Source organism: Mus caroli, chromosome 5 (assembly GCF_900094665.2).
Source record: "Mus caroli chromosome 5, CAROLI_EIJ_v1.1, whole genome shotgun sequence".
Classification (NCBI taxonomy): domain Eukaryota; kingdom Metazoa; phylum Chordata; class Mammalia; order Rodentia; family Muridae; genus Mus; species Mus caroli.
The window spans coordinates 89,414,309-89,428,171 of NC_034574.1; the positions used below are offsets into that span (position 1 = coordinate 89,414,309).

At 44.6% G+C, this 13,863-nt stretch overlaps 1 protein-coding gene across 2 annotated transcripts in view; it reads left to right on the forward strand.

Annotated features, from left to right (window-relative positions):
• The first annotated feature begins 223 nt into the window (after nucleotides 1–223).
• The window catches only part of Fras1 (Fraser extracellular matrix complex subunit 1), a 395,823-nt gene continuing 382,183 nt past the window's right edge, over nucleotides 224–13,863 (forward strand). The window contains exons 1-2 of one of the 2 annotated variants that reach the window (XM_021162463.2): nucleotides 224–1,225; nucleotides 12,078–12,109. In XM_021162463.2, coding sequence (XP_021018122.1) covers nucleotides 1,153–1,225; nucleotides 12,078–12,109 — 105 coding nt within the window. In that variant the 5' untranslated portion in view covers nucleotides 224–1,152. The remainder of the gene's footprint in view (nucleotides 1,226–12,077; nucleotides 12,110–13,863) is intronic. The other variant, XM_029477538.1, reaches the window with a different exon arrangement.

Here is a 13,863-nt window from a genome sequence, read left to right on the forward strand (position 1 = left end):
TGACCACTTTTGATCCCGCCTCAGACAAAGCCAATGCAACTCCTGCAGGATGAATAAGGGGATCAGGTTGCTCTCTCCTCTTCCCCCACCCCCTCACCGCGTCTCCCCTTCCCCACGTGACTCTCTGGAATCTTTGCCAAAGCTCGTAGTCTCTGAGTCCATTTTCACACCCAGCAAAGGAGAGAAGAAGGAGGCGAGAGAGGCGGAGGAAGGCGGAGCGTGCGTGCTTTAAATGCGGGGATCCACTCGGGGACTTATCCTGTGCGTTTCCAGGCCCCTCATCTGGGGAGCATTGAGTTCGGAGGCGTCTTTTCCAGCCTCTCTCTTCCTCCTTGCATCTACAATTACGGCTCCACCTCCACTTGGGTAATCGCACCTCCGCCCTGCAGCGCAGCTCGGGGGTGCACGGTGCGGGGAGGTGGGCGTCGGTGTGGAGCAAGCCGCGCCCCTCAGCCCTCCTCCTCTCGGCGAGGGGCGGGCGCGAGAAAGTGGCAGCAGCGCCCCCCGCGCCGCCTTCTGCGCGGAGCTCTGGAAGCGCCTGCAGCAGCCGGGCGGCGTGGTGCGGTGCGGCTGCAGCGCCCCCGAGTCCCGGAGCTCCTGCAGGGCCGCACAAAGTTTGCAACCAGCGGCCCTGCACCGCCGAGCTCCCCGAGCGCTGCTGTAGCCCGGCCCGGCGTGTTCGCGGCGACCCCCCTCGGCCGACGCTACACGGACAGACGGGGGCGTGCCGAGAGAACTTTGAAAAGCTGCCGAGGAGGAACCTGCTCCTGCAGCTCGCCAGTTGGGGACCTCGGGAGGAACTGGTCTAGCCCGAGGCAATGCTGCGGGATCCCAGCAGCCGCTGACCTGCAACTTTCCTGCTAGTCTTGGCGGCGGTCTGAGCTTTGCCTCCTCCTCCTCGCAGGCTCGGCTCACGTTGGTGGCCGCTCTGCTGGAGAACCCAGTGAGCCTCGGGGCTGACTGAGTGTTGCTGTCGGCCGCATCCTTCTCCGGTCCACCCTGCCAACCTCGGCTCCCGGCCCAGCAGCCCGCGCTTCCCCAGTGTCTGTGCGTCCCGGTTCCCGGCGCCGGCGCCGCAGCCTGAGGTTTGGCGAAAAGCAGGTTCTTGGATGCTGAAGGCTGGGATCTTCCTGCCAGAGTGCCGCGGCGGCGATGGGTGTCCTCAAAGCGTGGCTCGGGGTGGCCTTAGCGCTGGCGGAATTTGCAGTATTGCCTCATTGTGAAGGTAAAAAAGAGCGGAACCCCGTGTGAGTTCGACTGTGCAGTTTAAGACACTCAGCCGGGTTTAGTGCTGTGGATTGTTGGGTGGAAGTTTTGATTTGAGGCGAGAGGTGGACACGGAGAGGATTTCATTTTCGGCTGAAATCCCCACTCCTGGTTTCTCTTGCGGTCAAATCTCAGCCCGGCCACGGCCTCCTCTTTGCTTTTTGAGGGTGGGTGGCCTTTTGAGGTGACATTTCTGAACTCGGAACCTAGGTGAGAAGCGATCAGTTGCTCTCACTTTTGTGGAACAAAATCCTCACCCAAGCTCCACTGTTCTATTTTGCTTTCCTCGCCTCAGTAACTCTCCCCCCTCCCCTTAAAGACCAGTTAAGATTTTATAAGTAGTATTCTGGATGTTGAGATTTCAGTTGTAATGAAATAAATTTTACTCGGGAGCGAGAGCACGAGGCTGCCTGCTTCTCAGGGAACAAAAAGTGGTCAAAGAGCATGTATGCACTTCTCTTCTCCCTAGGTTTAGTCCACTTCTTCAAGAGCTTGGGGAGAGAAAGGAGACTTGAGTGTTGTCGTCAGGATAGCTTTCGTAATCTGAGCTCAGATAATACATCAGTAAATCTGATGAGGTGTGTGTGTGTGTGTGTGTGTGTGTGTGTGTGTGTGTGTGTGTGACATGTTGAGTCTGGTGCTGCCCCCCCACCTCCCGCCCCCAGGCGCGCTGTGAGCTCCCACCTGCTCAGAGCCGCGGGGACAGTGGCTGGGTTAGCATTTGCAGAGGGGGAAGGGAGTGGCGGGCTGGGAGAGGGACGACTTCATCCACGGCTGGGCTCTGGACTCTCTGTTTCCACTCCCGGCTCCATTCATTATTCATCCAGCTGCAGGAAGAGTTCACCTGCCCAGTCGCAAATCATATAGGCAGTGGCGTGCACGTGTCGCGTTTCCCGCATCATAGGTGCCGAAAGGGGGCACCTGGAGATTCAGAAGGGTAAAATCTCAGGTGGGCTTCCAGTCTTCAGACCAGTGGTACCTCTCTTCCTTACCATTTTTTTTTTTCTCTTAGCAAGCAGCCTGGCCTTGGAAGTCCACTCCTGGACTTTCCCCACAGGTTTAGGCACCACCTTCTCACACTGTCCTGGGAATTATATCAGAAAGATACTATTTCCAGGAAAAGCACGCCTGGGGAGCTGCGCAGCGTTTTTCAAACTATGGACAACCTGTTTTAAAAGAATTGTGTGTGTGTGCATGGTTTTTGCATACAAAAAAACAAAAACAAAAACAAACAAACAAAAAAAAACCCTTGTAAGGTTTAATTATAGTAATTAACCAGATGGGAGCGTCAGCCCGGGCGCTTCGAACTTCAACTTAGAGCTCAGAAAAACTACAGTTACACTTGGTGGCAGTTTCTTATTTAAAAATTATATCCCAACAACACAGAGACTATGCTATCACTCCTGGATTGCTCACCAGGGGGCAGTTGGAGCGATGCTGTTTCTCAGAAGCAAATCTCTTGAAATGACAAAAGCCATTATTATTAAGAGGCTATGGGGTATGCTCTTTGGAGGGCTGGTAGATATAGCTGGCAAAGTGTCTGAAGCGCGCTCACACTGAAGTGTGTGTGTCCTTACAAGTTGGAGAACTTTGCATCTATTTTCTTTACTCACCTTCAGAGCATTCTGCATCCGCTCACAAATTAGGTCCTAGATTGCAAAAGGTCGGAGAACACCCAACCAAACCAAGATGCTTGGCTCTGAGTGAGTGAACCCAGCTACTGATCACATATTATTTCCCCATGCTATGCTGAGTAGTTTACACACCATAACTCATTTAATTTGTTTACTTGTGTGATGATGGTCGCACACATACGAATCAGCTGTCCTCTGATTAGGCTGTTCCTTTGGGCCAGTCAAGGTTCTCTTTGTAAAGAGATTGAGCCGGAAAACTTGTGAACTTTAGAGATTCCCTTAACTGTTGTTACTCACCCAGGGAACACTTTTTAAACCAGGCATCTACATATGCTTTGCTGGACGTATCATCACATTTCAGCCCGCCAGCTCATGGGAGAACTCACTGTTTTCTTCTTTGTGAACAACAGGGAGTGCAGTACTCCAATGAATTCTTCCTACAGTGACTTTACTGATTCTGAGAGCAGCTCCAACAACTCCTCTGTCTCCACCCTGGCTCTTGGCACTCTGAGTTCTCGAGTGCACCAATCAGAAGAGGGAATGCCAAATAACATTCTTTTCAATTAACTTAAATAGATCAGCCGCCGTGATGAACTAGCTGACCTTGAATGAACCATCTAACTAGATGAGGGAGGTATTATGTCGTGGTAGCTTTAAATATGCTTTCTAATTATGAGAGAGAGGGCGGGAAAGAGAGATAGACAGATAGAGAGAGAGAGATCAGGGGTGAGAGCTACAGATCTGTGACCAGTAGTAGAGCTTTTGCCCAAGGCCCTGAGTTCAACACCCAGCAAGGCAAGGAAAAAAAAAAGGTTGTGCTGAGACTTTCGGGTTCTAAATTTTTATCTTATCAAGAGAACGATGAATTTTTATAACCAGGTTGATGGTAGTGTTATTGTATATTGCCTCAAGATTGCTAAGCTGATAAACTGTGATTTGAGGGCTTAATAAAATCAAAAAGTCACAGGGAAGCTTCAAGCATGGCTGCTTTCTGAATCTGGGAAACTGGAACAGCATTTTCTGGAGACTCATCTTGAGTGGTGCTCACATGTGGAAATTATGCGGGTTTAAACCAGATAGACGCCTGGTATGAACTTGGGAAATACTGTTGGAGACCTGAGCCCTAGTTTGGGTCTATTATTATTGCTCCCTACCCCATGACTTCAGCTAAGCCTTCACATCGCCCTAGTTTCTCCTATACCCATTATTAACAGATTACAGTGGAGAGGCTCATTTGATTGAGAATTTGTTTTATTTTCAGATACATCAGTAGGTTTGGTTCTGTGTTTGGCCAGAGAGTTCCTTTGGTGAGGCAATCTGTGCTTGAAACTCAGCATTGGAGAAGGACTGCATTGGCTGGACAAACAGCCCTCCCCTCCATCTTTCATTCTGTAAACCTTTATTGAGAGCTCCTAGGTCATGTTAGGCTTGGTGGAACTTGGGACTTCTCACATCTTCGGGAACAAGCGAAATATTCCTTGAGTGTCTGATTGGTCTTCAAAGGTATTTACATATCCCCAAATTTATAATATCGGTGAAAGAGCAGGAGAGCTGTGAGGACTTGTGGTCCTTCTTGGGTCTTTCAGGATTGAGATTTTCACAGGCTCCAGTTGATTGATACTGACCGCAACTTTACACGCTTTGGTTTTCATCGTACGCTGCAAGTAGAAACAGATAAATGATGTATTAGCATAGGTTCTTGTTTCTAATATACTGCTTTCCCACTCCCTTCTGGGATTAGATTTTGTGTATCGGCTTCCTCATAGACATCCTGGAGTAGGGACACAGCTATCCATAATCACTGTTATGGATTTGGGTGGCAATCTCACTCAATATTACTCAGGCACGAGTAGCCATAAAACACTCCACTACATGGGCTCAGAGGAGGAGAGGGACTGCCACCCGGCCAAGCTGGAGCCTCATGCCAAATCTTATGGTGGCTCAGAAGCAGTTGGCCAGTTTTTGTTTTACTATTCTATTAATTGATCTGCATCCTAGCTGACAGTCATCAGGATGTGAGCCATCCTGTCAGTCTAGAAATGATTCTATTTTAACTATTCCACAGTGTGCCCAGCCATATGCTGAATTATAATAACATAAAGCTTGAATATTTAAATGCCAACTTGTGGCTGCTTGATCCCAATGAGTCATCTTTTTGGAATACCCTGTGTACTGGCTACTTTTATGTCAACTTGAAATAAGCTAGAGTTATCCGAAAGGAGGGAACCCAACGGAGAAAAAAAAATACCTCCATAAGATGCAGCTGTAAAGCATTTTCTTAATTAGTGATTGATGGGGGGAAGGTCCAGCCTATTGTGAGTGGTGCCATCCCTGGGCTGGTGGTCCTAGGTTCTATAAGAAAGCAGGCTGAGCAAGCCAGTGAGCAGCACCTCTTTGTGACCTTTGCATCAGCTTCTGCTTCCAGATGTTTCTGCCTCCAGATGTTTCATCAGCGCAATAGTAAACCTAACTAGGACACACTGCTCTTTACATATCTTATCTAATGACTCTGTGTGCCATGATTTCTTCTGACCCGTGTGTCTGTTGTGTGGCAGACTTTTCATGGGAAGACGTTACACACACATGTATAGCTATTCACTCCAAATAGAAGTCCATGATAGATCAAAGTAGGATACCATCAAAGTTCAACTTCGTGAACTTCTTGTTTGCAACTGGACTCCTCTGAGAGTGGCTCTCATCAGTCTTTAATCGTTATATACTCTCGGGGGTGGGGGAAGTGGAAGGGACCTAGTGAATCTGGTTAGCTTCAGGGACTTCCTGAAGCTATTTTGAGTTTACTTCCTCGTTGTAAACATCTGAAGTTCCCCTGAACATGCAAAGTTTTCACCAAGGAGGAAACTTCTCTACAAAAATCTGACATTTTGTGACTGTTGGATTTTAATTGATCCAGTTACCAGTTACTATCTCTGTGGCAAATAGTTTTGGATGGACGTATGTTACACATCATATCTCAAAATTTCCCTAAAAATATTAAGCTTTTTATGGGAGCCTCAGAAAGGAGTACATTATACTCTCCAAGAGACTTCAGAAAAGAAGCCCTCTGGGGCTTTTATTTTATCCAGGTAACATTCTGCATGTGTGACTCAGAAGAAATAAACTAAGCAGTCAGGGAGAACAGTCCAGTCTCAGGATATAGGCTTATCATGGTGCTCTGTGTGTGTAGTGGCAATATGCCCCACTGTAGAAGTTAAGATCCTGGTGTCTCAGACATAGTTCATGCCCTGAAACTAGAGATTGCCTTAGCTTGAGAACTCCCACTCCAACTGTCCCCCTGCCCCCTAGTTTTCCTATAAAGAAAGCCCATTTCTCCTTCTAGATCTCTACCCTTTCTAACGGTTCATCTAAAGCTGTAGTTTTTCTTAAGTTCATCTAAGTCCATCAAGTTCAAACCATAGGCCCACAGGGTGGTTCTAGAACTCCTTAAGAACAAGCAGGGTGAGTGGCTGTGTTTCCCCTGTGAAGTAACTGGACAGAATAAAGCCCTCTCTGCCTTTTTGTGCCAGGAGATGCTCCCAGCACCCCCTGCCAGAAAACATCACAGCTTCGTCTGTTGGTGGGTGTGCAGCCTGCCATAGTGTGGGAGAAATATGCTTGCTCTGGAAGGCCTCGTCTGGCTTTGGGTGATGATAAATGTTTGATGGGACTGGGCACCGTACTGGAATGCTTTATTCTCTCCGGAGAGTAGAACTGAGGTTTTGGAAAGTGTGTTAATGGAGGCTCACATAGGCAGCTGCCTTCTGGGTAGCACAGTTCATTTTAGGGAAGCCCTCAGAGGGCAAAGCTTATTTCTTTTGGAATTGCACATCATGGAGTAACCCAAATTGAGTTGTTTCTTTTTCTAATGATAGAATTTATCAGCTACATATTGTTTGACTTGGGTCTGTCCCAGATGCTTGGCTTAAACAAGTACAAATGTAAGGCCATTCTCGAGGCTGCTGGATATTTTCGTGTTGCTGTGAGTTTATAGGTTCTGACCAGACTTCCAAAAATGGGCTGTTTGCTTATTTGGTAAGGTGCTGGATGACCTAACGAGCATTGAAAAGAAGCTTATTTTGCAAGACAACATAATGGAGACAGGAGCTAAGACTATAGTGACATACCATGTAATGATGTGACAGACAGTGTATGTGCTGGCTCTAGGTGATACTACCTGGGCCTGTGTTGGTGTCTGAGTTGTGTCATTACACTATGATGTTCACATGACAATGACACTACTTAATGATGAACATTTCTTGGAAAGCTGCCTTATATGACTGTATGGGAAGATGGTCTTTCTCTAAAGGGTAACTATTGCTTTATCCTCAAAGCTGAAATTTCTTAGATTATTGTAAAGGTTGCACACACTTGAAAATGCATGATAAATGCACACAATTTTATCTATCAGTTCAGAGAAAACCCGAATATGCCACAGATATCCAATTGTTTAGTTATTAAGAGATTAATAGTCTGAAAAGATGATTCAGTTTTGTAAAATTGCACCTAAGTGGTGATTGTCTTCATTATAATTTTAAAAACATCATTATAATTTTATGCTTATAAATAAGCATCAGAAGTAAGTAAATGTATGTTTAAATAACTTAGGAAGTGAGTTGTAGGCATGAAAGTAAAAGTTGACAAAGTGGGAAGAGTGGGGCCGGTGGGAGGTGGAGGGGGTGAGAGATGCCAATAGGGAGTGCGTATGATCAGGGTATGTAATATGCACACACAAAAATGCCATCACGGAGATAATTATTCTAAATGGTGAATATGGAGCGGCTAACATTTTAAAGCTGTATTGCTTATTCAGGAAATAGTTCAGTTGGTAAACTGCTTGTCATGCTAACATACAGACTTAAATCAGTACCCAGGACCCCATGTTTGCAGTCCATGTGCTAGGAAGGTGGAGACAGCCACCCAGCCATGACTGCTTCCAAGTTCCAGTCCGGGAGAGATCCTGTCTTAAAACACAAGGTAGAAAGTACCCCAAAGCTCAAGTCTAAGTGGATCAAAGACCTCCACATAAGACCAGAGACACTGAAATTAATAGAGGAGAAAGTAGGGAAAAGCCTAGAAGATATGGGCACAGGGGAAAAATTCCTAGACAGAACAGCAATGGCTTGCACTGTAAGATCAAGAATTGACAAATGGGACTTCATAAAATTGCAAAGCTTCTGTAAGGCAAAAGACACCATCAATAAGACAAAAAGGCCACCAACAGATTGGGAAAGGATTTTTACCAATCCTAAATCTGATAGGGGACTAATATCCGATATATACAAAGAGCTCAAGAAGGTGGACTCCAGAAANTCAAATAACCGCATTAAAAAATGGGGTTCAGAGCTAAACAAAGAATTCTCAACTGAGGAATACTGAATGGCTGAGAAACACCTGAAAAATGTTCAACATCCTTAATCATCAGGGAAATGCAAATCAAAACAACCCTGAGATTCCATCTCACACCAGTCAGAATGGCTAAGATCAAAAATTCAGGTGACAGCAAATACTGGAGAGGATGTGGAGAAAGAGGAACACTCCTCCATTGTTGGTGGGACTGCAAGCTTGTACAACCACTCTGGAAGTCAGTCTGGCGGTTCCTCAGAAAATTGGACATAATACTACCGAAATATCCAGCAATACCTCTCCTGGGCATATACTCAGAAGAAGTTCCAACTGGTAATAAGAACACATGCTCCACTATGTTCATAGCAGCCTTATTTATAATAGCCAGAAGCTGGAAAGAACCCAGATGCCCCTCAACAGAAGAATGGATACAGAAAATGTGGTACATTTACACAATGGAGTACTACTCAGCTATTAAAAACAATGGATTTATGAAATTCTTGGACAAATGGATGTATCTGGAGGATATCATCCTTAGTGAGGTAACCCAATCACAAAAGAAGTCATTAGATATGCATTCACTGATAAGTGGATATTAGCCCAGAAACATAGAACACCCAAGATACAATTTGCAAAACACAAAAAAATCAAGAAGAGGGAAGACCAATGGGTGGGTACTTCATTCCTCCTTAGAATAGGGAACAAAAGACCCATGGAAGGAGTTACAGAGACAAAGTTTGGAGCTAAGATGAAAGGATGGACTATCCAGAGACTACCCCACCCGGGGATCCATCCCATAATCAGCCACCAAACTCAGACACTATTGCATATGCCAGCAAGGTTTTGCTGAAGGGACCCTGTTATAGCTGTCTCGTATGAGGCTATGCCAGTGCCTGGGAAACACAGAAGTGGATGCTCACAGTCATCTATAAGATAGAACACAGGACCCCCAATGGAGAAACTAGAGAGAGCACCCAAGGAGCTGAAGGGATCTGCAACCCTATAGGTGGAACAACAAAGTGAACTAACCAGTACCCCCAGAGCTCGTATCTCTAGCTGCATATGTAGCAGAAGATGGTCTAGTCAGCCATCATTGGGAAGAGAGGCTCCTTGGTCTTGCAAACTTTATATGCCCCAGTACAGGGGAACACCAGGGCCAAGAAGTGGGAGTGGGTGGGTAGGAGAGCAGGGTGGAGGGAGGGTATAGGGAACTTTCAGGATAGCATTTGAAATGTATATAAAGAAAATATCTAATAAAAAATAAATAAATATAAAAAAAAAGGATAGAAAGTACCCATGTAACGGTGCCTACACCTGAGGCTGATCTCAGGCCTTCGCATGCACACATATACATCTCTCTCTCACACAAACACACACATATACACACACCAGCATCTCACACAGACACACACACACACATATTCATCATACCCACAGACACAAACATATGAATCATACACACATGCACATCGGCATTTCACACAAACACACATATGCATCAGCCCCCTCCCCCCACGTACATGTGTGTCATACACAGATGAACACAGACACATACACATTCACATGGGCATTTCACACAGACACACACACACACATATGCATCAACCCCTCACACACACATATGTATTATACACAGACATACTGATTTAAAAACTGAATTGTTGAGGTATATATTTCTTCTAGATACACATGATTGTTCATTCATATATCTCCTTTCTTACAACATATAGATCGAAAAGATTGTCTTCAGAACCAAGTTTTTCAAAATAGGTCAGTTAAGATGAATTTCTCTTCAAGTTTTTTCCCAAGTTTTTCTCATTTGAATGTCAAGGACGTAAAAGTCCTTTCAGTGAATTTGCCCATCGAGATCTTTCATTCAAACCCAGTGTAAACAGTCTTCTCATTTTCTTTACAGATTGTTAGATCTGTGATTGACAGGGAAGGTAGGCCAGCCATTGCTGCCAAGTTAGCCTTTTTGGGAAATGGCACTGTAATAAACCTGTCCATCCCTCCTTGGAAACCAACTGCACCCTGTCATGATATGCCTTGTTGTGTCTGCACTCTGGCCACCTATTTTGTGTTTCATTTGCTGAGAGACTAGCTGGTACTGTACCCCAAGCCCCGGTCAAATTCTGCCCTCTTCTGCCTTTGGAACAGACCATCCATTGCTTTTTACATTTGGTGTCCAATGACTGGAAAATATAAAGTTGTACCAGTTCCTAAGCAGCACATCAAGGGAAAACATGGAGTGGGAAGAATTTAGAGGTAAGGGGCACAACCGAAGGCCGCTCTTCAAATAGCTTACATCTATGCCAGTGGGTCGCAACCCTCTCGGGGGTCACTTGTCAGATACCCTGCATATCATATATTTACACGACAGTTCATAAGAGTAGCAAAATTACAATGATGGAGTAGCAAGGAGATAATTTCATGACTGAGATCACCACAGTCATGAAACTCTATTAAAGGGAACTCTGTTAAAGGGTCACAGCATTAGGAAGGTTGAGAACCACTGACCTACATATCCCACACAATGACCTCTGCTCCCCAGTGATGGGTGAACTATAGGAAGGGCGTGAAATGGGTGTTTTTGTGTTTGTATAGTAAGTTGGTGAATGCTTACAATGTGGACAGGTGGGAAGGCAGTTCAAAGTAGAGGCCGTCCGTTTCCTGAGCTTGTGCACTGATGCTATGAGGCAGAGGTGCCATTTCCCTTCCTTAGCAAGGATGTTATGCGCAGCGGGGGGTTGTGGTGCTCCCCAGAAGCTGACGCAAGAGGATTGCAAGCTGTAGGTCAGGTTGGGCTATATAGGGAGGTCTTGTCTCAAACACAAACAGACCAGACAAACAAGCAAGCAGCACATAAAAATACTATACCACAGGGAAGTATCAAGAATGGGCCAGCAAAAATAATTCAGGCAAGAAGGGCGATGTGTTTAAGGAGAGCGAATGTTATCCTGTCCGAGGGTGGGCCCAGGCTCAAGAATCCTGAATAAGCCAAATATATCTCCGTAGGAACTGAGGATGAAAGAAACTTTGAGCCATAAAAATTATGGAAGAAGTTGGCCCTCTGAGTTGATCCAGAGAGTTTAGGTAGTAATGTATGGAAGAGAAGCTTGGATAAGTAAATTGGGATTGGATTATGGAAGCCTTTGTGACAGGTCACAATAATAATAGCATTGTATTTAGACTGTCACTATAAATACATTTTTAATTAAAATATAATTATATCACTTTCCTCCATTTCCTTTTCTTCCTCCAACTATTCCTTCCACTCATTCTGAATTCCTGGTCTCCTCTTTTTTTAATTACTATTCACACACACACACACACACACACACACACACACACACACACACACTGAAGTCTGCTTAGTGTTGCTTGCATGAACTTGATTTTGGGCTGACCTCTTGGTATTGGATAACCAATTAGAGGTCTTCTCCATTGAGGGAAGACTATGTCTCCAGCTCTTGGTATCCCTTTGATGTCTATAGTTCATTGTCAAGTGGTGGGGGTCCCCTGAGATTTCTCCCTTGTGTGTTAGCATGTCTGCTGCTGTTGTCCTTGTTCAGGTCTTGTTTAGGCAGTCATATTGTTAAGGTATAGAGACATTTCTTTTAAAATTCAAGTAATATGCTTTAATCATGCACTCTGTCATGTGTCTGGGAGAGACAATTTGATGTAAGGGGTAATTTTTCCTCAGGGAAAGAATATTCTAGCCCTTAAATAGTTCGCTGAGTCTGCTGTAGATAGAGTTAAGGAATAAGCATTCTGGGTAGTGACTATTCGTTTGTTATACATCACCTTTTAATTTTTGTTTTTGTTTTTCTCCCACAGGTGCTTGTCTCTATCAGGGCTCCTTGCTTGCGGTAGGTCATTTTTAATCTATTTCTTTTGGATGTAAGATGCTTGACTGGGATGACTGAGTGAATGAGGTGATCGGATCATTGTAAAATTTATTTATTTTTCTTCATGGGCTGAGGATCACTCTTTGTCCGGGTAGCCGGGTACCTCTGGGCTCAATTACTTAATAACCTTTTGAGAGTAAATTAGTTCCATTTGGATACTCAGTTATTGAATGAGGAGTCCAATGCTCTCCCCACACATTTACAGTCAGTGGCTGTCCTTTGTGTTCCTTCAGTCAGAGATAATTGGATCCCATCCTCTTGTCACATACAAACTAGGGCACGATTTGTTGATAATCCTGTTATATTTGTTTCCTGCTCTGATCCCTTCTTTAAAAAAATGCTATTATTAAATTCAGTACACTAGGAAAAATTCTTGATTATTTCTCTGGATGATAAGCTTAAGTTTTGGGTAAACAACAAACATATTAGCATTTTTATCCCTGACCCTGTGCCATACGGGCTAGGCAGAATTGATTTTGAATTTAATGTCAGAATGAATTGGGGGAGAGGGGGAAGCTGATGCAAGTCTCGTGCGTTCCTTTTCATTAATAATGTACTGCGGTGCATAGCAGTGTGCTAAAGCCTTATTGAAAAGACTGTCTACACTCCATCAACTCTAATAAATGGTTTGACAAGTCATTCCTCACCACCTTTTGAGTTTGGGTTTAATGCATGCTGCAATAATGCAGACTCTGAGGGTTGGGAAGGGTGTGCTCACCTGAGTCGCAGCCTGCTGTCGACACGTGCGATTTTAATTTGTCATCTTGCATTATCCTTGGGCTGCAGTAGATGAGGAACAGCTTAAGTTTCCAGGCATCTAGATAATTATAGATATTTGAAGTCATATTTTCCAATATGGTCTTTATGTGCTAGAGTTGCTGTTCTACAGATGAATGTATTTTTTTTTTTCGTTCTTGATATTTTTCCATTAAAGAATCAGGGAAAAGCAATTTTTTTCCTCTCCCACATTCCATGCCCCCAAAGCAGAATTTTCTTTCTGTTTATTCTTTAATACAGTTTAGAAATCATTCTGAGATCAAAGTCTGCCACCAGTTTTGGGGAATAATGGTGTGTAGTGTAGACAGGTCAGTCACCTACATTAATACATGGAGGCTGCTTACTGTATAAAGGGCTTCATACTTTTTGTAGCTATTGAGTCATTTGACACCGAGGCCAGTGCAGTAGGCAGGCCATGCACAACTCCCCACCTACCAATACAGGTAGGTCCTTATTGTGGTGCCTAGGGTGGCATTGAACTCATAATCTTGAATGCAGGGAGTGCCTCACCAAGCCCAGAACTGCACCCTGTCCTTCCTTTAATGGAGAATTAAAGAATTGAAAGGGAGATGAAGAGATTGGCTAGAGTTCTTTGGTCATTAAGGGGTAGGTAATATTAAGCAATTTGTCTTCTTTCTGTTTTCTATCATTATCTGAAGATGTATCTGGAGTTTAGATTCTAGACCATCTTCCACACTTGGCTTTGCTGTGTACTTGCATAAAAAACAAAAAACAAAAAACAAAAACATCTGTTAATTAAAGGGTTCATTTCTGTCTTAGTCAGGGTTTCTATTCCTGCACAAACATCATGACCAAGAAGCAAGTTGGGGAGGAAAGGGTTTATTTGGCTTACACTTCCATGCTGCTGTTCATCACCAAAGGAAGTCAGGACTGGAACTCAAGCAGGTCAGGGAGCAGGAGCTGATGCAGATGCCATG